The sequence below is a fragment of the Mustela nigripes genome, chromosome 2 (assembly GCF_022355385.1).
Source record: "Mustela nigripes isolate SB6536 chromosome 2, MUSNIG.SB6536, whole genome shotgun sequence".
In the NCBI taxonomy this organism is placed as follows: Eukaryota; Metazoa; Chordata; class Mammalia; order Carnivora; family Mustelidae; genus Mustela; species Mustela nigripes.
The window spans coordinates 159,432,024-159,457,584 of record NC_081558.1 but is presented as its reverse complement, the minus strand read 5'-3'; the positions used below and the strand labels follow the sequence as shown (position 1 = coordinate 159,457,584).

The 25,561-nt window shown below is 41.1% G+C and overlaps 1 protein-coding gene across 3 annotated transcripts in view; it reads left to right on the top strand.

Annotated features, from left to right (window-relative positions):
- SIDT1 (SID1 transmembrane family member 1) overlaps positions 1-25,561 on the top strand; it is a 97,891-nt gene that overhangs the window by 32,182 nt on the left and 40,148 nt on the right. For all 3 annotated transcript variants that reach the window (XM_059391957.1, XM_059391955.1, XM_059391956.1), the window contains 7 exons: positions 261-431; positions 11,427-11,472; positions 14,725-14,826; positions 16,397-16,480; positions 18,212-18,299; positions 19,237-19,308; positions 19,733-19,826. In XM_059391957.1, coding sequence (XP_059247940.1) covers positions 261-431; positions 11,427-11,472; positions 14,725-14,826; positions 16,397-16,480; positions 18,212-18,299; positions 19,237-19,308; positions 19,733-19,826 — 657 coding nt within the window. The remainder of the gene's footprint in view (positions 1-260; positions 432-11,426; positions 11,473-14,724; positions 14,827-16,396; positions 16,481-18,211; positions 18,300-19,236; positions 19,309-19,732; positions 19,827-25,561) is intronic.

The following is a 25,561-nucleotide window of genomic DNA, read 5'->3' as shown; positions in this document are numbered from 1 at the left end:
GAATGAGGGAGATGGTGTAAGATAATGTAGACACACCATCGAAGGGTGGTCATGGTCAGCATGAAGAGTCCTCGAGTCCCTGTTATGAAGCCTATGCCCCAGACTAAGTTACTATCAGTAGGTCCACTCTGAAATTTTATAACATAAGCAGTCGAAAACAAATTTGGAGAGAAATGAAATAAGATCGGCTTTTCTTCCTTGCTGGTTCACCAAGTCTCTCTCTCATTTGTGCTTGCTTTTCCTTCCATCGGCTGCTGCAGATACCAGAGGACCTACAACTACCAGGAAGTCAGCCGTACTTTGTGTCCCTCAGAAGCAACCAATGAAACAGGACCTCTGGAACAACTGGTATTTGTAGATGTTGCCTCCATGGCTCCCCTGGGCGCTCAATACAAACTGCTGGTCACCAAGATCAAGCATTTCCAGCTACAGTAAGCAGGACGGTCTTGTGGCCCTTCTCTGTTCATTTGTCTGCTCTTCCCATGCTTGGGTGTGCTCAATCCAGCCTCCCTTCTGCCAAGTCTGCACGCAAGGAGGAAATCAGCTACTTGGCATGTTGTGTTAGCACCTTCTGACCCATCCTGCTCACAGCTGGGCAGCGGGACTGTACCCTTTGTTATAGGGAAGCGGTACGGACTAGTGCAGAGGGGATCAGTGCCTGACCTCAGAGGCATATCTGTCCTCAAGGGTCTGTGTGAGGATCCTGCCCGCTTGTAGTCCGATCAAGGGGCCCTGGTGACTGGGTGCTTTTGTATTATGCGTCAGTGCCTCTCTCCTCAAGCAATTTTCCTTTTTCTTCTGAGGAAGACCTTAACCTATTTTTTCTTGTCCTTATTGCTAGTTCAGTTTTCTCCTTCCAGGTTAAGCATGTATACAGGTAGAAAATACTGTCACATGACTTTGTCTTTTGTGCAGTATCTATTGACTATTTCCCCCTTCTCCGTGTACTACCATCCTTTGAAACAAAATCAGTTGGGATACACCATCTCAAATTGTTTGTATTAGACATACGTATAAGAAATTCAGTTGGGGGAATGGTCTCTGAGGGATCTGTTCTTTTCCAGAGGTTACCCTTGTTAAGTATTGCATAAATCTGTGTGTGAAAATGTAAACAGAAAAGCTATTCCTTAGTAAGACCAGAAAGTTCAGGGACTTTCTGCCCCGTTCTCTTCTAAGATCGAGGCTTCTCAAGGGGTCAGACCACTTCATCCTCTCTCAGTGTTTTAAATAAATTTTAAAGAAAATTTTAAAGAAAATTTAAAAGAAACTATCATTAAATTGGCTTATCAAAATTAGAATTTGTACTCATCATAATGAATCATTAAGAGAAGAAAAAGATAAGCCATAAACTAAAAGACAACCCACATAATTGTAAAGGGTTTATAGCAGAATATATAAGGGACTCCTACAAATCAATGAGAAAAAACAGGTAAACTCTTGGCTGCTGGCCCCATTATCACCCACTCTTCTGTGCCTCTGGCTTCTTATAGACAAAAATCTCAGCGCTTGTGAGTCTAGGTACTGCTAAGAGTGGAGACTGGCCCCCAGGTGTGCACAAGTTTGTGTCCCCAAGTCTGCATGCCCATAGACCCAGACTCAGCTTCACTGGAACAAATAAGTTTTCTGAGGAAAAATGAGAAGCTCTCAGGAGCAAAAGTTGAGAAAACAATCCTATGACCTACACCGCTCACTAGAACTTTGGAACAGTGTGTAGGGTCTCAGAAAGAGAATCAATGTTTATATTTACCCAGTGAAAAAAAGTCTTAATCGTATAAATAGACTTAAATATGCCAAGAAAAAGACTAAGAATGTCAATGGGATTTAGAAAAAAAGGAAACTAAGTATGTGTTACTTAAAAGAATACAACCCTGGGACACCTGGGTGGCTCAGTTGGTTAAGCGGCTGCCTTCGGCTCAGGTCATGATCCCAGCGTCCTGGGATCGAGTCCCACATCGGGCTCCTTGCTCCGCAGGGAGCCTGCTTCTCCCTCTGACTCTTCCTTCCACTCTGTCTGCCTGTGCTCGCTCTCATTCACTCTCTCTCTGACAAATAAATAAATAAAATCTTTAAAAAAAATAAAAATAAAAAAAAAAAATAAAAGAATACAACCCTAAATAAAAGAATATATAAATGTACATAAAAGGGTAGTAAAAGAACTATACTGATACAAACAAAAAGAAAGTTGATGTAGTGTGTGTGTGTGTATATATATATATATAAAATATTATACAAGATATGCCTTAATGCAAGAAGCATTATTAGAGCTAGAGGGACAGTTCATATTTCTAAAAGAAGCATTCACCTGGAAAACAAATTTAAATTCTAAATTTGTATGCACCTAGTAACATCACTTCGTAACATACAAAGCAAAAATTTCAGAATGAAAGAAGAATTGGACTAACTCACAATCTCTCTGTTTCTAATTACTACGTATATAGTACATAGTAATTAGATAGTACATAGTACTATCTACATAGGTAGTATGTACATACTAGTACATACTTCTACATAGTAATTAGATAGACCAGACATTGATGAATGATGGCCCACAGATTGGCCACTGCATTCTGTAACTAGAGTTTTATAGGAACACAGCCCTTCCCATTCATTTATGTATTGTCTTTGGCTGCTTTCATACCACAATGGTAAAGGTGAGTAGTTGGTATGAAGACATTATGGCCTATAAACCTAAAATATTTACTGTCCAGCCCTTTAAGATAGAAAGAGCTGATGAACATGATCACAAGCTTGAACTAATTAATGTATCTAGGAAACTGTATCTCACAACGATAGAACGCCTAACCTTTTCAAGTGCACACGCAACATTTACCAAAATTGCCAAGCTCTAATGCATATCTTGATAAATTTAAAAGAACTAAAACCCTGTATATGGAATTGAGTTAGAAATCAACTACAAAATAATATCTATAAAATCCCCAAATGTTTGGAAATCAAGTAGTCTACTTCTAAATAGCCTTTTTTTTTTTTTAAAGATTTTATTTATTTATTTATTTGTCAGAGGAAGAAAGAGAGCGCAGGCAGGCAGAGCAGCAGGCAGAGGCAGAGAGAGAAGCAGGCTGCCTGCTGATCAAGGAGCCCGATGTGGGACTCGATCCCAAGATCCTGGGATCACAACCCGAGCCAAAGGCAGTGGCTTAACCAACTGAGCCACCCAGGTGTCCCTTTTTTGAGTCAAAAAAGTAATTACCATGAAAATTAGAAAACATTCTGAACAAATGATAATGAAAATATGATATATCCAAACTTCTAGAATGCAACTAAGCACTGCTTAGAGGAAAATGCATAGCTTCAAGTGTATGTTAGAAAGGAAGACTGGCTAAAAATCAATGTGGTAAGTGTCCACTGCTAGAAGTTAGAAAGGAGGGCACCTGGGTGGCTCAGTCATTAAGCAGCTGCCTTCGGTTCAGGTCACAATCCCAGAGTCCTGGGATAGAGGCCCGCGTCGGGCTCCTTGCTCTGCTGAAAGCCTGCTTCTCCCTCTCCCACTTTCCCTGCTTGTGTTCCCTCTCTCACTGTCTCTCTCTCTCTCTCTCTCTGTCAAATAAATAATAAATAAAATCTTTTTTAAAAAAATAAAAATTATAAAGTAAACCCCAAAGAAAGTGAAAGGAAGTAATGAAATAAGAGCATAAACCAATAAAGTAGAGAACAAATCAACAATGGACAAAATCACCCAAACCACAAGTCAGTTATTTGAAATGACTAGTTTTTGGTTTTTGGTTTTTGGTTTTTTATTTTTTTGCACAAAGTTCATTTCTTTTTATTGATTAGTCATATTCCATTGTATGGCTTTACCACCGTTTGTTTTGTGTTTTTTCTTTAATTTGAAATGACCAGTATTATTTTTATACCTGTTTTTCAAAAAACAAATAAGGCAAGACCATTGGGGAAAAAAAATAGGCAAGAGATTTGAACACTTTACTAAAGAAAGTAGCCAAAATGATCCCCCCAACACAATCCTATTAGCTATCAGAAACACAAATTAAGACTATAATGGGATGTCACTAACCTACCAATTTCTATAATTTGAAAAGCCTGAATATGCAATTTCCCTCCTACTTATTATAAATCCAACTCCTAGATATATATTTTCCTATTCATTGACACACTATTTTATTGACACAATAAAAAGCAACAAACTATGGCTGTACCTGGCAACATGGATAAATCTCACAAACACAATGTGACACAAAGGCAGCCATGCAAAGGAATACATAACTGGTTCCATTTATACAAAGTATAAAGACAGGCAAAACTATTCTGTAATGTTACAGAAGGAGAGGAAAGAGGAAATGTATGGTTGTTTACCTGGTAAATTCATTCAATATATACTTATGCCTTGCCCTTTTTTCCCAAATGTTTGTTACACTTCAAAAGAAAGATGAATGTTTTAAAAATCAGAATATTTGGGGCGCCTGGGTGGCTCAGTGGATTAAAGCCTCTGCCTTTGACTCAGGTTATGATCCCAGGGTCCTGGGACCGAGCCTCGCATCGGGCTTTCTGCTCATCAGGGAGCCTGCTTCCTCTTCTCTCTCTGCCTGCCTCTCTGCCGACCTGTGCTCTCTGTCTGTCAAATAAATAAATAAAATCTTTTTTAAAAAATCAGAATATTTAAAAATAGCACATTACTTTTACAGCTTACTTTTCTGATCAGAATGTTTTGTTCTATTTTAAAGCTCACCTTCAATTTTCTAAAGCAGTTTATAAAGAAGTCGATAGCCAGAGGAATTGCTAATAGGAATCAAATATTTATCTTTGACTTCTCTGCAGTTCTTGACAATGTATACCCATACAGATGAATGGACAGATGGAAGAGTGAATGGCTAGGATAGAGAAGTAGTCACAACATTTTTTCCAAGTCCCTCCATTAATTTTGGGTGTAGAAAAAAGTGACACAATAATTCCAAGAGCAAAAAAACCCCTCACTCCTACCGCTGGTGGGGAATAAAGGTGGAAAAATTTCTCTGGTAGATAAAATCCACCCTGATTAATTAAGTGAAAGTTTCTAGGAGGGAGGTTTGAGCATTAGAATATATATTTTTAAAGTTTTCCAGGTGATTCTAACATGTAGCCAGAGTTGAGAACCATTACCTCTAAGTAATTTCTAAATATGGTGCTTACATTTAATTATTTTAATACTTAAATCTATTTAGGATATTAAACAATAGGGGAATTCATGATGATACATTGGAAGGAGACGGCAGCCCCATTCCTTGAACAGAGTGCAGTTTGAACTTCCGAGAAGCCTCACATTTACTGATTGGTCTCTGTGTCTTTGACCTGTTGCTGTCACCTGGCGGCAGTGTACTTGAATTCTCAAGCTGGTTTTCCTGGGAGGTTAATTAGACCCTTTGGAGTACTGAATTCTGTGAAACTGAAATCATAAGGTCACAACTCTGTGCAAGCGTTAATGAATGATAAGCTTGCTGGTGGGACTGCAAATCTATTCCCTCACATTGTTTTCTGTTTCCACTTCTTATAACATGACTTGACCTCAGCAACATTCAGAGCATTTCAAAATGCACACAATTACTAGGGCTTTGATGAGAATAAGTAAGTCTGAGAAGAGATGGTAACTGGGAATAGAAATATATTTGTGTCTCTTGTTCCTTGGCTCTGGACTGTCCCATACCAATCTTGCTGGCAACCCAGAAAACCAGAGGATGGTGGTAATGGATCTGGATAATGAAAGTCTGGATAATGAAAGAAACACTGAAAAATCAACTCAAAAGTCCTAACATGGCAGTTTCTGTTGTATGTTTTTGAGTGGTAGCCTGGAAGGTATCTGAAACATGTTTCAGGATTTTTTTCCAGAATCATAAAGTTTAAGAATGAAAGGAATTTTGGAAATTGAATCCACTCACCTCATTTTTACAGATGAGCAAACTGATACCCAGAGAGGTTAAGTGACTTAACTAAACACACAGCTAAGAAAGACCTAACTCCCAGTTCTGAGCTCTTCCCACTATAATATGCTATTTCTAATTCATGTTTAAAACTGTCCTCCAGGGGCGCCTGGGTGGCTCAGTGGGTTAAAGCCTCTGCCTTCGGCTCGGGTCATGATCCCAGCGTCCTGGGATAGAGCCCCACATCGGGCTCTCTGCTCAGCAGGGAGCCTGCTTCCTCCTCTCTCTCTGCCTGCCTCTCTGCTTACTTGTGGTCTCTGTCTGTCAAATAAATAAATAAAATCTTAAAAAAAAAAAAAAAAACTGTCCTCCAAATTTTTATGTTGCCCTACATATGTTTCTCAATTCCATGAAAGATTTATTTATTTCAATCAAGTCTTAAAAATAAAATTCTGCCTTAAAGCATTACTTCCTGCCATCTAACTATCCCTCACCCACCTACACACACACACACACACACACACACACAGAGCTTTGCCACCACTCATTTTCCCAAATTCCAGTGATCAGCATTCTGTGAAGTGGAGTGTGAAGTCACAGAGAGGGAAGAGCCAGAGGCTGTAGGGGCAGGCTGACACCTCATCATGGGATGGGAGGAGCTTGGAAGGGGTGTGAAGAAAGTTAGGTAGTTGTCTAAGTTGTCATAGTTGTATGGAGGATTTGAAGGGGACAAGACTGGAGGCAGAGAAATTAGAAGGCTTAATGCAGTGGTCAAGATAATAATGAGATGAACTGAAGAAATGAGAGATGAAACTGACAAAACTTGATTGGATATGAGGAGTGAGGGAGATGGGAGAATCAAATATGGCGTCCTCCCTTGTAGATGGTGGTGCCACTAAGAAAATGAGAAGGTTGAGGAAGGAAGAGATGATAAGTTCACTTTGGGACATGTTGAACTTCAGGTACAGATGTTGGGCAGAAGGTCGGCTATACACTAGCATGATGCTCAGAAGAAAGGTCTGGATTACAGATAGCAGACTGAGTTTAAGTGCTTCGGGGAGGCTGGCCCACACAGTGCCTGAGGTGGAAGAACAGGAAAGAGCACAGAGAAACAGATAGTAGCACCCAATCCTCAATCTTTGAGATCTTATATGCTGTGCTAGAGAGTTGTTGTTGTTGCTTTAAGATTTATTTATTTTAGAGAGTGTGTGCATGCAAAAGTGGGAGTGGGGGGAAAAGAGAGAGAGAGGGAGAGAAAATCCAAGCAGACTCTGCGCTGAGCATGGAGCCCCACATGGCACTCATTCTTATGACCCCAAGATCATGACCCGAGCCAAATCAAGTCAGACTTTTAGGTGACTGAGTCCCCCCAGGTGTCCCTGCACTAGGGAGTTTAAATGCCAACTTTTAGTTTATGGGAGCCACTAAAGCTTTTAAGCAACAGGATAAAATAAAACAAATCTGATTTTTAGAGATGAATTTAGTAGTCACATGGAAGATGAGTTGGAGAGAAGAGAGAGCAGAGACAAATAAGCAAATGAAAAGTTATTTGAATCGAGAAGAGTAAACAATGATTAGGAACTGAACTCATTACAGCAGCAATGAAGTTGTAAGGGAGAGAAAGAGTCAAGTAATATACACAGGGATAATCCACAAATGCCAAAAAATATGTAAAAAAAATGCAGTCCTACCTGAGTCCTTCCAGGCTCTGACCCTCCTCCAGACTTCTAAGTAGGGATCTGAGTCTTTGTTTTGAGAAACTTGAGTGAGATGATGCAGCTACCATCTCACTCAGTAGATTTTTTTGAGGAAATGGGAGAGTGAAGAGGCTTTTAGACCATTTTGCCATGTGTCATACTATGTAATCACCCTCTGGTGTTCAGGGATAGGCTACAATAATGATTTCCATTACTTTTCCAATTTTTTTCCTTACCAAATGCTACACTGGGCAAAGATGGTACTTCAGGTGGGTCAGGCACATCCGGGTTACTTATATACTAATAGAGTCAATAAGACTTGGCGATCAATTAAAAGGGGAAGTTGACAAAAAGGGAGTCCATGATGATTCCAACGATGATGTCAGAAGTCTGACATCAAGAGCCATAGTGGGTCAGGATCAGGAAAATGATAGCACATTCCATTCTGATCCTGTGGAATCTGAGGTGTTTGAGGGCCAACCAAGCGCAGAAGCCCAGCAGGCGATCATACTCCCGTGACGGGAGCTCAAGGGATAGCCCTGGGCTAAACATGGAGACTTGAGATTCACTGATATTTTTTGTGAGTTTTGTGGCAATTGAATATGTATGTGATTTTTATGGCAATCAGATATATATATAATGTACATGGCTATGGAAAATGAGAAGGTCAAGAACAGCAGGTCACATTCTTATGGAAGGGATGGTCTGAGAAACAGAAGCAATCAGAAGCAGCAGAGCAGACATAGCAGTTTTGTGGGAGAAAACCCAGGAAAGCAAATGTCACAGAGCCCAAGGGAGGAAAGAGTTTCCAGACAGAGGGAGTGGTCGTCAGAGTCACATGTCCCAGAGAGGTAAAGTGAAGGTTGAAGTCACTAGAGTTAGGAGGTGACTATTACCCTCACCAAAGACAACTTCAGGGAGATGGGAAAAGAATGCTCACAGTAGGGGAGAGAGGAGAGGATGAATGAGGGATGAAAGCAGAACACGATTTTAAGAAGTTGGTTTGTGAAGGAGAGGGCAGGTAGAGATTGACATCAAAGGAGTGAAATACAGGAACGGGGGGGCATTTTGTTGGGGTGGAGGGTTTTTTTGTTATTTATTTTGAAAGTGGTTGATATTCGTATATATTTATAAGCCAGGGGTGTATAAAATTTACAGGACCACTGAATTTTGTAGAAGCAGAGTCCTAGAGAAGGCAAGAAAGGGTGAGATGTAGCCCAGGCATGTGGAGTTTATACTCAGACCAGAGCGATGAGGTAGAAATTTAGGCATGACCAGAGGGTGGCTGGAAGGGTTGGGGGGAGCAGGGGGAGTTCATAACAGATGGCAGTAAGGCGATAACAGGGACTGGTATTCTGAAGTCCATAGTCCAAGTGAATAATAGGGCATAATTTCCTTCAGCAAACAAAGTGGGGGTTTTACACATACAATGGCCTCTGTGCCAGGGGCTGGCTCTCACAGCATGAAGAAGATGCCGGCAATCTCACAGTCTTCTCTGGTACTCACCCCAAGTCCCTGCCTCTCTTGCCACCCTCCCTCTCTTCTTCCCACCACCCTTTCCGTGTTCTTCTGTCTTATTTCTCTTCTGTATGGGTTTCTCCTCTCTCTCTTCTTCTCCTGTCTCCCTTATCTGCACACTTCCCTCTCTGGACACCATCTGGTCCTTTCCTCTTCCCTCTCCCTCAAACTAAGCAAAACAAGGGAACAAAGTCAGCTTTTGAGTTTTTCTTATTTATTGAATAAACATTTGTTTCCTGTGCTTAATTTGTTTAAACAAACAGGTTGACCATGTTACACTTCTTTCTCTCGTGGTGTGCAGGAGCCTCAGCTTTGTTCTGTTGGTTAGCAATTCTTGGTGAAAATAAACCTTCCCCAACCTGTGGCAGGTCACCACCTCCACCCCCGACTGCCCCAGGGAAGGAAGCAACATGTTTCAGCAGCAACAGACACAATGTTTATTTTTGCTTACACTGTTAGAGGACTTAAATGAGATAGTCTTCAAGAAAATAATGGCTTTGAAGGTTGTATGTATTATACCCGTAAGGAAACTATAAAAAAGAAAGGGGGAAAAATCATATTGATGCCTATATATTCAGTGTTACAACTGGAATTCAAATGATAGGGGAGTATATAAAAGAAATCTCTGGCCAAAGGAAACTGGTTGCATCTGGAAATCTCCTGCTATGTGTAGCCAGCCAAGAAAATCAGTGTCTTTCTCTTTCCCCTGACCTGGCAACTGAACAGAGCTGAGGCCACACACAGCATGGGGTCCCGAGGACTCTGGTGGTGGAATCTCAGGAGTCAACACACAACTGCGTTTGACACTGACTTTGCCTTCTTTAGCTGACTTCAGGCCACAAGTTTTCAACTGTTCTTCAACAGAAGCAGTCCTTGACACTGATCATTTCTGTCGGGAGTAGCTTCACAAAAAATTGCAGCCACTGCTAAATTCTGCACCCAGTCTGCCAACAGCCTAAAATTGTTGGCCATTAAATTTAGAAATAGCGCTCAAGTTCTATGACTTCTAAACAACGCTTCCAATTATAAACTCCTTGTTAAATGTTTTGGCATGTCCTTTATAAAGGAATCTTCAGTTAAGTTTTTAAAACTTCTAACTTTTATTAAAGAAAAATTAGTAGTAGAGAGAAAGACTCTTTAGAGAGCACCAAGGGAAGGGGCCCTCAGACAAGTTCAGGTTCGGGTTTCCTGAAATACAGGCCCGACAGGGGGGTTGGGGAGGAAAGGCTAGTCCCCCCGCAGGGGCCAGCACTGAGAATGCAGTGGGCTTGTGTGAGTGAGCTTCGCAGCTAAAGACGAGGCAGGAGCCAGAAAGTGTAAAAGGCCAAAAAGAGCCCTTTACAAAACTATAGAGAAGGCCAATTTGTCTTTGTGTGCTCCAGCTTCTTAATCCATTTCGTGTGTGTTCACGCCAGCCAGCCCTCTCTGCTACAAGGCTATGCTTCCCACGTGTTCCTCACACTCTCCTTTCCTCAGTGCTGGACTGCTGCTGTCTTTCACAGAAGAACAAACATAGCTAATAAAATCGTTCACAGTAAGGGGCGCCTGGGTGGCTCCAGGGTCCTGGGATTGAGCCCCGCATCTGGCTCCCTGCTCAGCGGGGAGCCTGCTTCTCCCTCTCCCTCTGCCTGCCTCTCTGCCTACTTGTGTTCTCTCTGTCAAATAAATAAGCCAAATATTTTTTTAAAAAATAGTTCACAGTAAATTACCAACTGGAGAGAAAACTGCTTCATTATATTCTTGTGATGGTATTTGCATTTTAGAGGATGGCCTTAGAAGGCAATGTGTAACCTGAAGAGGACATAGTCTTAGACGGGAATTTTAGCTGGTGTGGCAGGCATTTGGAGAAGTGCTTGGGGTCAGGAGTATGCTTCTAGCCCCAGGGCCCGTCCCATGGTGATGATGTATTTACCATGTTTAAAATAATGATCTTTTACCATGGATACATCCAATTATTTTGAAGCATGACCTATATTATCCAAAAGGACCTCAAGCCTTCTTTTCCTCTCTGTTTCAGCCCACTTCTGACACCTAAATCCTGTGCTTGATTGTAAAACCTTAAGAGAATCGAAAGGCAAAAGTGTCTGCAAAAGTAAACAAGTAATTACTTTACTAGGTATGATGTCATGGGTATACAAAGACATAAAATTGATCCCCTCCCCAATTTGATCATTCTTGAGAGTTGAAAGCAAATCTTCATGCAGTTAACTTTGTCAGTTTGATGGCAAATGCTTTCCTTGCATTGACTTTAAGATGGTTTTCTTTTACATAAATCATTTTTGCTTGCTAACTTAGCTTCTCTCTCACTTTTTCCCCTTTCCCCTCTCCCACTTACATTTCTCAGGACAAATGTTGCCTTTCACTTCACTGCCAGCCCCTCTCAACCTCAGGTAAGTGAAGGGTTTCAAGGTTATCATGATTCAATACCCTCCAGAAAGCCACAGTAATAGGGTAGAGTCAGCATGGGGTATTGCCTTAGACTTTCCACATCTTGAGCTATATTTGCATTTTTGGCATGTTGTTCATATTACTTGAATTTTAGACACAGCATTTAATCTTATCCCCTTAATCAGTGTGAAATGGGAGGCATGACATCTGTTGACAGATGTTCCTTGGCTCAACTTTTAGCAAACTGCGTGCCTGTTATGCACCAAGGACAGTATTCAACTGTACTAGGTGCTGGGGACATGAGGTGAAAGAGAAAAAGATGTAACTTCTGCCCTCATGGACCTTGTAATCAAAATGGGCGCTGGGGGGCCAGGGAGTGGAAGGCCAAACACAATACAGGTACACAAATAATTAACTGACCAGGAAATGCCCTGAAAACAAGACAGACTTTAATTTCTACAGTGTTACAGGTAGAATAAATTATTCCTGTCGTAAAGAGAGACCAGGAATGCTGACATGAGAAGAATTAGATATTTATGCTGTGCTCTCCATTAAACCATAATCATAAACAGAATAAATACTTGAAAACTTCCACTTAAATTGCTTTTCTATGGACAATTCTAGCTCCTTTTCTCTTTCGCCACTTCTAAAAGAGTAAAGTCTATGCAATAGCAAGTTTATAACAGATTCATTTAATGTCCTGATATTTTTTGTAAATCTTCTGTAGGCTGTGATATAGCTTAGGTCATACATGGCTACTTAATTTTTTGTTTCAAATGTGCTAAAACTGGGAGTAACATAATCTATGGATACTGGTGTAACTCTATGACAAGCATTTAGGTGCTGGTAAATATTGAACGACCAGTTTCCAGAGAGAAGTTCCTGATCTGTAGCAGTTGCCCATTTCTGTGGTGAAAATACCTCTATTCTGGCTAATCTCAAGCTGCCAGCATAATGTCCTTGAATACAGAGTCGGGAAGAGATGGGCACAATCAGCTCTCCAGACCTGTATGGGCCAACTCCCACACATCTTTTCAGAGCTAAACTTCCCATGATTAGAGGGCCATAATCTCTCACCTTCAACATTTCCTGGCCACTTCATTCATGAAATATTTGACATCAGAGAGGGAGATAAACTGTAAGAGAATCTTAACTCTAGGAAACAAAGTGAGGGTTGCTGGAGGGGAGGGCGGGGGGGGATGGGGTAACTGGGTGATGTAAAGACCACTGGGTGATACAAGTAACTGATGAATTACTACGCTCTACCTGGGAAGCTGATAATACATTATATGTTAATTAATTGATTTTAAATTTTTAAAAAATAAATATAAAGCACTAGTGGCTAGGTGTAATGGGAGATATCTAAAGAGGGGGGGAAAACTTACACCCCAACTATAGAAAGAGTCTAGTCTAATAGTGCTGTACAGCACTATACTAAATATGGTAACGGAATGCTAGAGTATACTTCCAGTTTGTAGAAAATCAGTGATGACTATATATGATGGCTTCCTCTTATTTTTAAAAAGGTATGTAAATATGAAAGTCCAAGTAGTCTGCATATAAATCTCAAACTGGAGTAAAACATCCTTAGAACAAACTAATAAAAACAAAACTTTTTTGATATCTATGCAACTTTGACCTTACTATTAACTGTTCCCATTTTGGCCGAAATTTTATATCCTCTTCAGTTGTAGGACAGATTTTTCTATTTATATAAACTCACCCAAACTATTACACATTCTCACAGAACCTTTATTATCAGATAGAAGCAGGTTACAGAAACTGTGTAAGTAGTGAGGACTCAAGGTGGTGATTTCTGGTCTGAATTTGAGCCATTGCTTTGGATCCTTGTCATTAGCTCCTTTCTGATAAAAGTAGATTTTCCAGGCAAGGGTCAAAAATATTTATTTGGGGTTGATGGTAATTTAGAGATAAAGAAGATTGATAATATTTTGGCATATAGATAAAGCTTCAATAGCTATCTAATTTTTGCATAAAACCAACTCCTCTAATATATAGGAATATACACGATACTCCCTATTGCTAACGGTAATGCTCATGAGTTACGAAGTTTGGCTTCCCTAAGAACCAAAAATACCCCTTGAGAATTCCAGAGCATTTACCTTTGGAAGAGCCCTGTGTTATATATATGAATCAAGCTCCAAAATGAAAGGTCAAAATGAAGTGGGCTCCTGGGAGTGTTACCATCTGTTAAAAGGCATGAACAGACTTCCAAGCAGCAGCGTTAATGACACTCCTTAATCTTGAGGTTATTTTTTTTCCCCATCAGAAGGCTTTGGATTATTGGACAACATTCTATTTTTATTGTTCTGGTTCTCAGTATAAGGTTGGTAAAGAGGAGGCTGGAATACAAAATTAATTTTTAACATGTTTTGTCTCTCCTTTAAACTGATAGATTTATTAGAGTCCTAGGATGTTGGGCTTGTTTTGGTTGGTGTCCTCAAAATCTCTATGTCAAGCTTCTCAGCCAGTTACCACATTTATAATTATTGGATAGGAGTCTCCTTTCTTCATTTATTAGCAACATGTTTAAAACGCAGTGTTAATAAACAGTGGATTCATAATCTAATCTGGGTAAATGGTATAACTTCTTTCTATTATAAATGCTTCCTGATTCTGTTGATACCTGAGAAATAGTTTTAAAGGTGTCTCAGCCTGCTCAAATATAAACATAATTCAGGGTATGAAATAGTGCTTGATCTTTGAACAGAAATACCATCTCACTACATTCCAGCCGGGAAACAGATTCTTGAACAAGAAGTCTAGGGGCAGGGGTAGGTCTCCTGTAATTCTTGCCTAAAGGAAGGTTGTTAAGAATCTTGAAGAACAGGCTTATCTGCTTCCTATTTCAAAAAGGATCACCTAGAAATAAATGTCTTGACTATCCCTAGTTCAAAGGGTTGGGAGGAATCTTAAGCAGAAACTGGAATGAAGTGCAGGAAGGTTGAGTTGAGAGAGAAATGTTAGCAAATGAAATGACAACATTTCTAAAATGCCTACCTTGTTTTGTTCACTGCTGTGTGCCTAATATCTGGCAGAGAGCCCAGAGCCCTGCACACAGCTGTTGCTCACTATATGTGAGAGGAATGGCTGACTGAATTAATGGAGATTTATGTCTGAACTTTGTGTCTAATGTGAGAAGAAACAATCCTATTCATGTAAAACCAGTTTGAGTTCATAACAGTAAAACTTTTTTGAATATTAACAAATCAATTTCTTTTTCTGATTCTCAGTATTTTCTATACAAATTTCCTGATGATGTGGACTCGGTTATCATTAAAGTCCAGTCCGAAATGGCTTATCCGTGTTCTGTTGTCTCAGTCCAGAATATCATGGTGAGTCTTAATAACTTGTCAGCCTTTCAATATGGAGCATTATATTGTCCCAGTGATGAGGGAGCACAAGGCTGGCTGAAGACAAAGCAAAAGCTGCCACCTTGCACAGCCCCCCCCATCTGTTCCCCCTCAGTCCTATGTGTAGCATCCCTCGGGCAGCCCTGACTGCCATGAACAATAAGCAAATAGTTAACTTGCAGAGCTCACAATACTGCTGGACAGGAGTCTCCCTTGGTTTACAAATGCCCTAAATCTCACTAACAAAGACGATTGATAGCAGGATTGTGACATCCCACCAAAAAGTCTCCCAACTATCTTAATGTTAATGGCTGGTCTAGAGACAACATTGATCCAGCTGCAAGGGCAAGGCCTCTGGTAGGCCTCAGACATCCTGGCGCCTTGTAGGCCCTCTTTAGCATATGAAAGCTCCACTGAAACCTCCCTTCCCCTCCCCTTCCCCCAACAGCAGGGTACATAACCTGCCCTCCCTCACAACCCGGGGCAGCAGCTCTTCCTGCCCACGGGTCCTGTCCCCATGCTTTAATAAACCACCATTTTGCACCAAAGATGTCTCAAGAATTCTTTCTTGGTCATCGGCTCCGGACCTCAGCCCACCGAACCTCACCTAGGTTCTAGAACTTCATCACCAGGACAAATGAAAGAGGAGGGTGAGGACCATGTCATCCTCTTACTCTGTATCTCCTGCAAAACTGCTAAATAATAAAAGTAGTATCTTGTGCACACAAGTGGATAATCTGTTTGGAGACACTGATTTGGGGTAGATAGAGAATACTTAATCCCTCACCAAAATAAACAAAGGGAAGAAGGAAGGGAGGGCAGATTGTGACAAAGAATATGGAAGACCAGGGCTCCTGGGTGGTTCAGTGGGTTAAGCTGCTCTCTGCTCAGCAGGGAGCCTGTTTCCTCCTCTTTCTCTCTCTCTGCCTGCCTCTCTGCCTACTTGTGATCTCTCTGTGTCAAATAAATAAATAAAATCTTAAAAAAAAAGAAAAGAAAAGAAAATGGAAGACCAAACCGTGGGCCAACCGTGGGTCAAGAAACATAGAAACCTACCACTTAGCCTAGATTTTAAAATTTTTATTGTAGGGGTGCCTGGGTGGCTTAGTTGTTAAGCATCTGCCTTCAGCTCAGGTCATGATCCCACACTCTTGGGATAGAGCTGCGGGAAGCCTGCTTCTTCCTCTTCCACTCCCCCTGCTTATGTTCCCTCTCTCACTGTGTCTCTCTCTGTCAAATGAATAAATAAAATCTTTTTTTAAAAAATTTCATTGTAACCATAGCCCCTTTTTGTCTCATAATGTGTTAGTAACAAATGGGAAAGGCATCATACACTTTAAGACAAGCTTTTCAGGTCTCTTTGATATAAAGTAACCTTTAGAGGACACTTGAGAGGACTTTAGAAATCAAGGCACCGAGTTTTAGGAGGACTGTTTCATGACTTTACTTGGAGAAAAGGTTTCCTGTCTGCTCTGTGATGCAGACAGAATGTGTGGTATGTGTAGTATGGCCTTAGTGAAGCTTTCTTTTTTATCCTTCATGTGCATTACAGTGCCCAGTGTATGATCTCGACCACAATGTGGAATTTAATGGTGTGTATCAGTCCATGACCAAGAAAGCTGCCATCACCCTGCAGGTGAGACATCACTTCTGTGTCCACTATTGTCAACTACAATGCACAGTTTATGGTCAGGTTACCTGTTGGACCAGCATCCAGAAGTTATCATCATTCACTGTGTGCCTTGGATCTCTTTCCTTTATGATAGGTTTTAAAATAAAGATTGCTGGGTACCTGGGTGGCTAAGTGGGTTAAAGCCTCCGCCTTTGGCTCAGGTCATGATCTTGGGGTCCTAGGATAGAGCCCCACATTGGACTCCCTGCTCAGCAGGGAGTCTGCACCTTCTCCCTCTCCCTATACTCTTCTCTAACCCCTACTTGTACTCTCTCTCTCTCTCTCTCTCACTCTCTCTCTCAAATAAATAAAATTTTTAAAAAATAAAATAAAATAAAGCAAAGATCGCTACTTCTGAAATCAAAGCCCAGGCCATGGGCTTTGCCCCATTCCCCTTGCGAAGTCCTGGGAACCCATGATGCAATGGGACACATATCTGACAGAGTGCTTAGAGAGGTAGGATGAGATGCCAATCTCCTCATTGGGGGTTGCCAATTTAGTGTGAAGCTTGATCTATTTAAAGGAATTGAACCAATTCTAATACTCTATATACCTATAACAGTAACCAAAAGAGGACTTCCATTCTGGACAGAATGGATATGTTCAAAGGAATATAGACCACATGTGTATAGCAGTTCGCCCTTTTGTCATTTGTCATTAAGTTATATCAATGGCAGTTTTATAGAAAAATGAATATATATCATGTCAGTAGATTTTCAGAAAGATTCTGTTCCTGCCTTTAGGGTGGTGTTTACCCAAGTTACTTACAACTTGGTCTGTTCTCCAGGGTAAGGTGATACTGTTTACTGAATAACAAGGAATGAAGAGAGGTTAATTATAATTTAGCTATCAAATGTCAAAAGTTTTATTAAGCTTTAATTTCTTAGTGCTTCAGTTTTGATACACCAAATAGCTGTTCTTGTTCACTCATGAGTAGGGGGACTGGGACACAGAGAAGCACACTTAGAGAAAGTTAAAGCCAGGACTTAACAACTCAGGTCTCCTCACTTAATCTTCACATCCCTAACTTAAATTACTTAATTGTGGCTGTGTGACTTTCAGGAAAGTCATTTATCATTAGATTTTTTTTTAATTTCTTAAAGATTTTATTTATTTATTAGAGAGAGAGAGAGCGCACAAGCAGGGGAAAGGGGCAGAGAGAGAGGGAGAGGCAAACTCGCGCTGAGCAGGGAACCAGATGTGGGCTCGATCCTAGGACCCTGAGATCGTGACCTGAGCTGAAGGCAGACGCTTAACCCACTGAGCCACCCAGGCACCCCTATCATTAGATTTTTAAATAATAAAGACTTAATATAGTGAACCTAAAACACTCTAGAGTATGCTTATTTTAAAAACAGCATATACAAGTATTCATTATTAAACACAGGCTATTGACATATTTTTTTTTACCTGGGACCTATTACAGTTCTAAGCACCTAAGTGGACACAACATAGAGTGAAATTAGAATAGTGTGTCTATTTGCTTGAAATTTTTGTGTGTAGCAATTATTTTATTGTGGATAAAATCTGGAGTAAATCATGGGTATCTGAAGGTTCTTTCTAAGAAATAAGAAGGCAGGGGTGAACTCCACTTTTCTTCTCTTTCCTCTCTCCCTGCCTCCCCCACCCCCACCATGCACTTTCTCCCCTTTTACTACCCTTTCTTACTCTCACTAGTTGTTATGTCTCACACAGAAGAAGGATTTTCCAGGCGAGCAGTTCTTCGTGGTATTTGTGATAAAGCCTGAAGATTACGCCTGTGGAGGATCTTTCTTTATCCAGGGTAAGAAACAGTCCCTCAGACCACGTGAGGTATATACTCTCAGTAGACCTTTTACTCAACAGATATTTGGCTTTATGAAATAATGATTTTACGTAGCATATCAGGGTCCACTTTCTAAGATCAATTTGGTAATGGAGCCACTGTATTTATCAGCAGTTATCATTTCCACAGGATGTACAAGGAAAATTCAGAGTTCTCAGTTTCAGTTGCCAAAATTATACCTGGCAAGATGGTAAGAAATCAAAGTGGGACAGTTTCTCCCCATGACAGGGATTGTGTGAGCCCTTAGGCACAGAACAGATGGTTCTGGGTAACTACCCAGGAACCACTGTGGGAAAGGCACAGGCTGCTTACTGAAAACCAGACCCCCAGCAGCTGATGAACCACACGTGATTAACACAGAGGGTGTCCACTATTGAGTTTAACATGGTTCCCTTGCCAATTAGGTGAAATTTCAGCTTCTGCATTCTTTAATCTCTTAATTATGCAGTCTAGAGTTTTGCCAGTGTCTGTTGATCTTTGGTAAACTACAAGTCCTTCTATGACTATATAACAAAAAACAAAGTTTCACTGGCTGGAATAATGGAAACCAAAAGATGAGACAGCTTTTGTTTTTGTGGCTATTTCCTTCAGATGTCTCTGGCCTACTGAGCCACTCGGATAGCAGAGGAAGGGTCGAGCCTTCTTCACTCAAGAAGTGGGGGCTGCAGTCTCATTGCTTCAATACTACCAAAATGCACCAAGCAAAGGCCACATTGAAAGTTTGGCCCAAAGGGGGTATCAGATGGTCTGCAGCTTTGGAGGCTAGGTTTTCCTCCAGTTCTTGCTACAAGGAAATTCAACAACCAGAGCTAATTGTGGACAGTTTTTGAACTGTTCAGATGAAAGGCCAAGAACCAAGTATCTGATCTACTGTGCCTCCTTCTTTTTTTACCAGGAAAGGAGAACCAAACCTGGAATCTACAACGAACAAAGAACCTTAAAGTGACCATTGTTCCTTCCATTAAAGGTCAGTGTTGGCTCTAGGATTCAATAGAGAACAATTTCTATGTCAGGAAGTCAGTCATATGCATCGTTACTCATGTCATCCTTCCAGAGAAACATCGTAAGAAAACTGATATTTACCTTAGAGATAGAAGAGACAGTCAAAGCATTCTGTTAAATCTCTTCCAGAAAGAGAGGGAGCTCAATTGTGAAGTTGTATACAGGAAGTCCCTTCCTAGCTTCCACTGGGTACTCATGACTATGAAAGGCGGCATTTGTGGATAAGTCTGGGGGAACTCCAGCAGCTTTGTTGCCTTTGCGGCAAATGGAAATGTATTAGGATTTCAAAATGGGTGTGATGGAGATGGGCCCTTGAAGCTGTCCTATCCCAAACACGGTCCTCTTTTCTCCTGGGGACTTGCTGACTAAAGTTGTTTCTCTTCCCTTAGGATCTGTTTATGTGAAATCCATCCTTCTCAGTTCCCTCATCTTCTTCTCCTTCTACCTGGGATGCCTGCTCATTGCATTTGTTCATTATATCAGGTAGGTCAAGAATATCAAGAAATGTTCACCCCCTTCTCCTGTTTCTGCATTGGGCTTTAGAGCCGTATTGACCAGATTCAACTCTACCTCAACCACCAACTGTGTGACCTTGGGCTAGTTACTAAACATTTCTGTGCTTCAGTTTCCTACTCATCAAAATGAGATCATCATTTCCCTCCTGGAATTGTAAAACTGCAGTGTTTAAGTCAATGTCCTACACAGAGTAAGTGCTGGTAGAATGTTAGTTCTTTTCATAGTTAATAAAACTCAATGGAAAGACAGTGTGGGTATTTTTTTGGACCAGAAAGTCTTATAAATCCTATGGACTGTAGGAAATGATAAGTTCTTCCTCATATGGAGAAACACATTAGATATTCCATAAATAGTTTTAAATATTCCATCAACAAGTAAATTAATGCCTGAAATAATTCTTGAGGTATAATAAATAGCAGGGGTGATGTGCTCTGCTACTGCATTACCAGCTGCTTTCTTTCTACTGCAGCATCAATTTTCCAGTAAAATGTCCCTGGAGAGATAAAAGGAGATGATTGCACTGTAATTTGACCAAGACAATTTCCCTTTCCAAGAGTTTGGAGCCCATAATAAAAAGAGCCCCAGTTTCTCCTTGCATCTCTGTGCAGACCCAAACACTGTGAATTCTGTACTTTGTTGTGGTCTCTGGGAAACAACTACAAAGGAATGGCAGAAGGCCTACAATAAACAAATGTTCTTTCCCATCTTGAACATGTAAAGAAAACAAAGCATGGGTTTTCAACACAGTGTTCTCAGACTCCTGGGCAAGTTCACAGCATCAGTAGAAAACCTTCATGGCCACTACTAGCACAGAGCTGTCTCAGCGATCCAGGCCTCTTTCTGGTTCAAACAATAACTCTCTTCAGGGAACTTTATAGAACCTTTCAATTGAGAAACTGAATTTTAAAGCCCTGGGACTACCACTGGCCACATCTGGCACAATTTGACCATCAAAATCATTAAGAATAATACGGTTATAAACCATTGAGAAAAATAGAAATCCATGAATCCAAACTGATAAAGAAAAGAAGGAAGGAAGGGAGGAAGGGCAGGCCTAAATACCTCCAGATACAAATCTGAAGTCACTAAAACAGGCACACATTAGGGAAGGGAGCCATTAGCAAATGCTGACGGTGTAAGGGAGGACTCTTGCCTACATCAGAATGCCAAAAGCTGAACTGAAAATATGGAGGGAATGCTGCAGTTGGAAAATCATCCTTTTGCATAGATTAACAATCATTGGTGGATACTAATCTAAGAGGGGAATCTGATGAGAATCCAGGTACTACACTGCTGTAAAGTGCATCCCCATGATTTGCTTCCTAGTTGTAAGAGAAACATAGTGACTCAACAACGGAAACGCAGACTCGGATTGGCTGGGTGATCAAAATTAATGTGAGCAAGGGGAAGAGGACGTTGTGTGCCCCCACATGGGATGCTCTGAGGAGACAGCACCATGGATGCAACAGTCCAGCCAGAAATGCATGTTTTGTATGAAATCCTGAGGGAAAATTGATCCAATTCAAAATGACAAACACTCTATTAGAATGTGTCGTCCAAGACAAAGGCAGGCCGCAGAAATGGCCTAGATAGAAGGAGACAAGAGATACGGGCAGCTAAAGGCAACACCTGGTCTCAGATTGGATCTTTTGCTAGAAGAAGAATATGCTATAAAGGACATTATTGGATCAGTTAACAAAATCGTACTACAGACAGATTAGATAAGAGTAACATATTGAAGTAAAATTTGCTGAATTTGATGGTATTGTGGTTAAGTAAGAGAATATCAGAATATCTTTATTCTTTGGAAGTATTGAGGGTGCCTGGCTGGCTCAGTCAGTAAAGCATGGGACTCCCGGGGTCATGAGTTTGAGCCCCGTGTTCGGTATGCGGCTTACTTTAAAAAAAATGGAAATACTTGGGAATAACAGTTCATGACATAAGCAACTTACTTTCCCATGATTCAAAAAATTATATATATTTTTGTGTGTGTTATATATATCATATATATATATATGATATATATATATATCGTGCAGAATGATAAAGCAAATGGGCTATCTTGCTATCAGTAAGTGAATCTAAATAAAGGCTATATGGGTGTTCTGTATTTTATTCTTACTTTTACCACTTCTCTGTAAATTCAAAGTTATTTTCTAATAAAAGTTAAAAACAAAAACCCCCATGTACAGGCAAACATATCTGGAAAGTATGTACATTAACTGATTACCAGCCTACTTAATTTACTAGATCACAATGGCTGACATTTAATAGGTACCCTGCTGGGCCCTCTAAGCTAGCTGATTATCTCAGCAAATACCCTACAACAAGGACTAGTATTATCACCACTTGAAGGTTAAGGAAATTGAGGCCTCGAGAGGTGAAACAGTTGAACCAAAAATTCATAGCCAATAAATGAGGGAGCTGGGATTTGTCTGAACTTGCAGGCAGTCTGGGTCCAGAGCCTGCCAGGCTGGTCAAGATGGATCTGGAGTGGTTGGGGCATGTGAGGGAGGGCAGTCCTGATCAGGGAGGCCAAGACAAAAGTCAGGCCCCCCAACATGGGTGCGATTGGAAAAGGACCCAAAAAGCTTTCCATTTTGACTCAGATGAGCTCCAAGCTCATGCAAAAAGAAGTTCATCTCTTCTGCCTCTCTTAGGAAGACCATCTCTATGCCTGATGATTTAAATTTTAGAAGATAGGATTTTTACCTCATTAGTTAACTAGCATGGGTAATCAATATACAAACAGACAAAAAGTTAAGATCTGGATATCAGTCTCCTTAAAGTTGTCATTCGGCCTACAGAAGAAAGCACAGTTTTTGCAAGTTGTGGTATAAGGCTCTGTTGAAACCTCTGGCTGCCGGATTATTTTGCTACAGTCGACTGCACAAGCATGGATTCTTTCCAAATATAGAGAACCTGAAAATAGAAATCTAGAGACATAAGAACTATCTGGCATTCTTTTTTTTTTTTCTAAAGATTTTATTTACTTATTTAACAGACAGAGATCACAAGTAGGCAGGGAGAGAGAGAGGGGAGGAAGCAGGCTCCCAATGAGCAGGGAACCCGATGCAAGCCTTGATCCCAGGACCCTGAGATCATGACCCGAGCAGAAGGCAGAGGCTTTAACCCACTGAGCCACCCAGGTGCCCCCATCTGGCATTCTTAATAAGAGGACAGACTGAGGGAAAATGTTAATGGAACTCTTCCCTCATTGAACTAAGCAGAAATAACAAAGTTTTCTACAAAACCAAATGAAGCCAGTCCTGGAGCATAAGGCCACTTGCTTGGTGTACTCCCTGTACTTTATTATTAATGTATGTGGGATTTGCAGTATATGCTATGAAGTCAGAATGAAACATGGATAAGAGACTTGGCTCCCACCCTCGGGAAGCTAAGAATCCAAGTACTAGCTGTCCCGACTTGAACCTAAACCCCCGTTCCCCTGCCATTCCCAGCCACAGTCCATTCAACAAGCATTCAAGGAGCCACTACAATAAATGTGCCGACCCTGGGGCAAACACTGGATACATGTTCTCTTACTCATTTCTCCCAACCATCCTGCCAGACATTGAGTTCAAACCGCACACTCCTGGGAGCATTCACCCTTCCCTTGCTTCTTCCACCGGTTATCGATGGCCACAGTAATGCTGCATAACAATCAACCACAAAAACTCCAATGGCATACAGCAATAAGTAGTTAAGTTTACTTAAAAATCTCCAGGTCAGGGACGCCTGGGTGGCTCAGTTGGTTAAGCAGCTGCCTTCGGCTCAGGTCATGATCCCAGTATCCTGGGATCGAGTCCCACATCGGGCTCCTTGCTCAGCAGGGAGCCTGCTTCTCCCTCTGCCTCTGCCTCTGCCTGCCATTCTGTGTGCCTGTGCTCACTCTCTCCCCCTCTCTCTCTCTGATAAATAAATAAAATCTTTAAAAAAAAAAAAAAATCTCCAGGTCAGCAAGATGCTGCCGCTAATCCAGACCCGGACTCAGAGCTCTCCGCTGGGTGTGGTCACAGTGTGAGATCACCTGGGGAGTCCTCGAGAGTGGGCTCCTGCAGGACCGGCCTCAGCAGCCCTTGATCTCTCCCGTTCCAGCCGGCTGACCCTGGCTTCCTGTATCTCTGAGAGAGATGACAGAAGAGCGCAAGGCCTGCTTAAGACGTAGGGTCAGCAGTGGCATCTATCACTTCTCCCTTCCAGTAGTCAACGCAAGTCCTGCGGCCAGCGTTGATTCCAGAGGTGAAGATACAGACTCCACCTTTTGATGTAAGGAGCTGAATGCAAGAGGAGGTGTCACCGTTTTGTAATCAGCTGGCCCTGTTCTCATCTCCTATTTTCTCTTTGCACCTGGGATACTGCCCGCCTCAGACTAGCTTTCTAAATCATTTAACCCCTCTACTGAAGAATTCTGTCAGCTCCGAAACCTATGGCAAATGTGGATAAAGGCTGTTAGTACAAACACATCATCTTTTATGAGTCCATAGAATTGCTTGCCAGTTAATATCACTAGGATTGTTTTAAAAAGAGATTTCAACAAGTGTCGGTGAGGATGTGAAGGAAAAGAACCCTCGTGGACCGTTGGTGGGAATGCAAACTGGTGCAGCCACTGTGGAAAACAGTATGGAGTTTCCTCAAAAAGTTAAAAATAGAGCTACCCCATGACCCAGTAATGGCATTACTGGGTATTTACCAAAAAGTACAAGAGCATTAATTAAAGAGTATTATGCTAAGTGAAATAAGTCAGTCTTCTAGAGAGACAAAGACTATTTGACTTCACTCATGTGGAATCTAAGAAACAAAACAAATGAGCAAAGGGGGTGTGGGGGAATAAGAAAGACAAAGCAAGAAACAGACTCTTAACTATAGAGAACAAACCGATGGTTACTAGAGTGGGGGGCGGGGATCAGTGAAACAGGTGAGGGGGATTCAAGAGTGCACTTACCATGATGAGCACTGGGTAATGTATAGAGGTGTTGAATGACTATATTGTACACCTGAAATTAATATAACACTGTATGTTAACTGTACTGGAATTAAAATTTAAAATTTAATTTTTTTTTAAAAAGGGACTTTGCCAGAGCTTCATTTGCCAGCTAAAACAGTTAAGCCAAATTGTAGCTGTTCTCTTTAAAAATATATTTTTTTTCATTCAACAAACGTTTAGTTGTAATTTCCTATGTGCCAGGCTCTGTCCCAGAACTTAAGGATGCAGTGGTGAACAAGAGAGTCTAGCTCCGGCTCCAAAAGAGCTTATATTGTACAAAGGAAAAACACACAAGCAAGCAATTAACAAAGCAAATAATTTCAGCTAGTGACAGGAGGAGAAAAAATAAAAAAACACTGTAGTGTGATAGAGAATGGATTGGGAAAGCTACTTTAGATTTGATTTGTTCAACAAGGAAGATCTCTCAGAAGTGAGACTTCAATAGCAAAAAGGAGCCAACCGTGTGAGGATGTGGTGAGAGAGTGGCCCAGACAGAGAACAATAGCAAAGGCCCTGAGGCAGGGATGAGTCTAGGAACAAAAGAGGTATGAAGAGAAGTTCTTCCACCAAACGTACTAGGATCAGGAATGTGCAACTTCTAGAGTTGCCATCTGGAAGTAAACAAGAGCACGTACCAAAGCGCAAGCATGTCTAACCCCTAACTTTCCTCCTCCCTGACTCTAAGCTCACATCCAAAAGAGACGCTCCTTTTGTG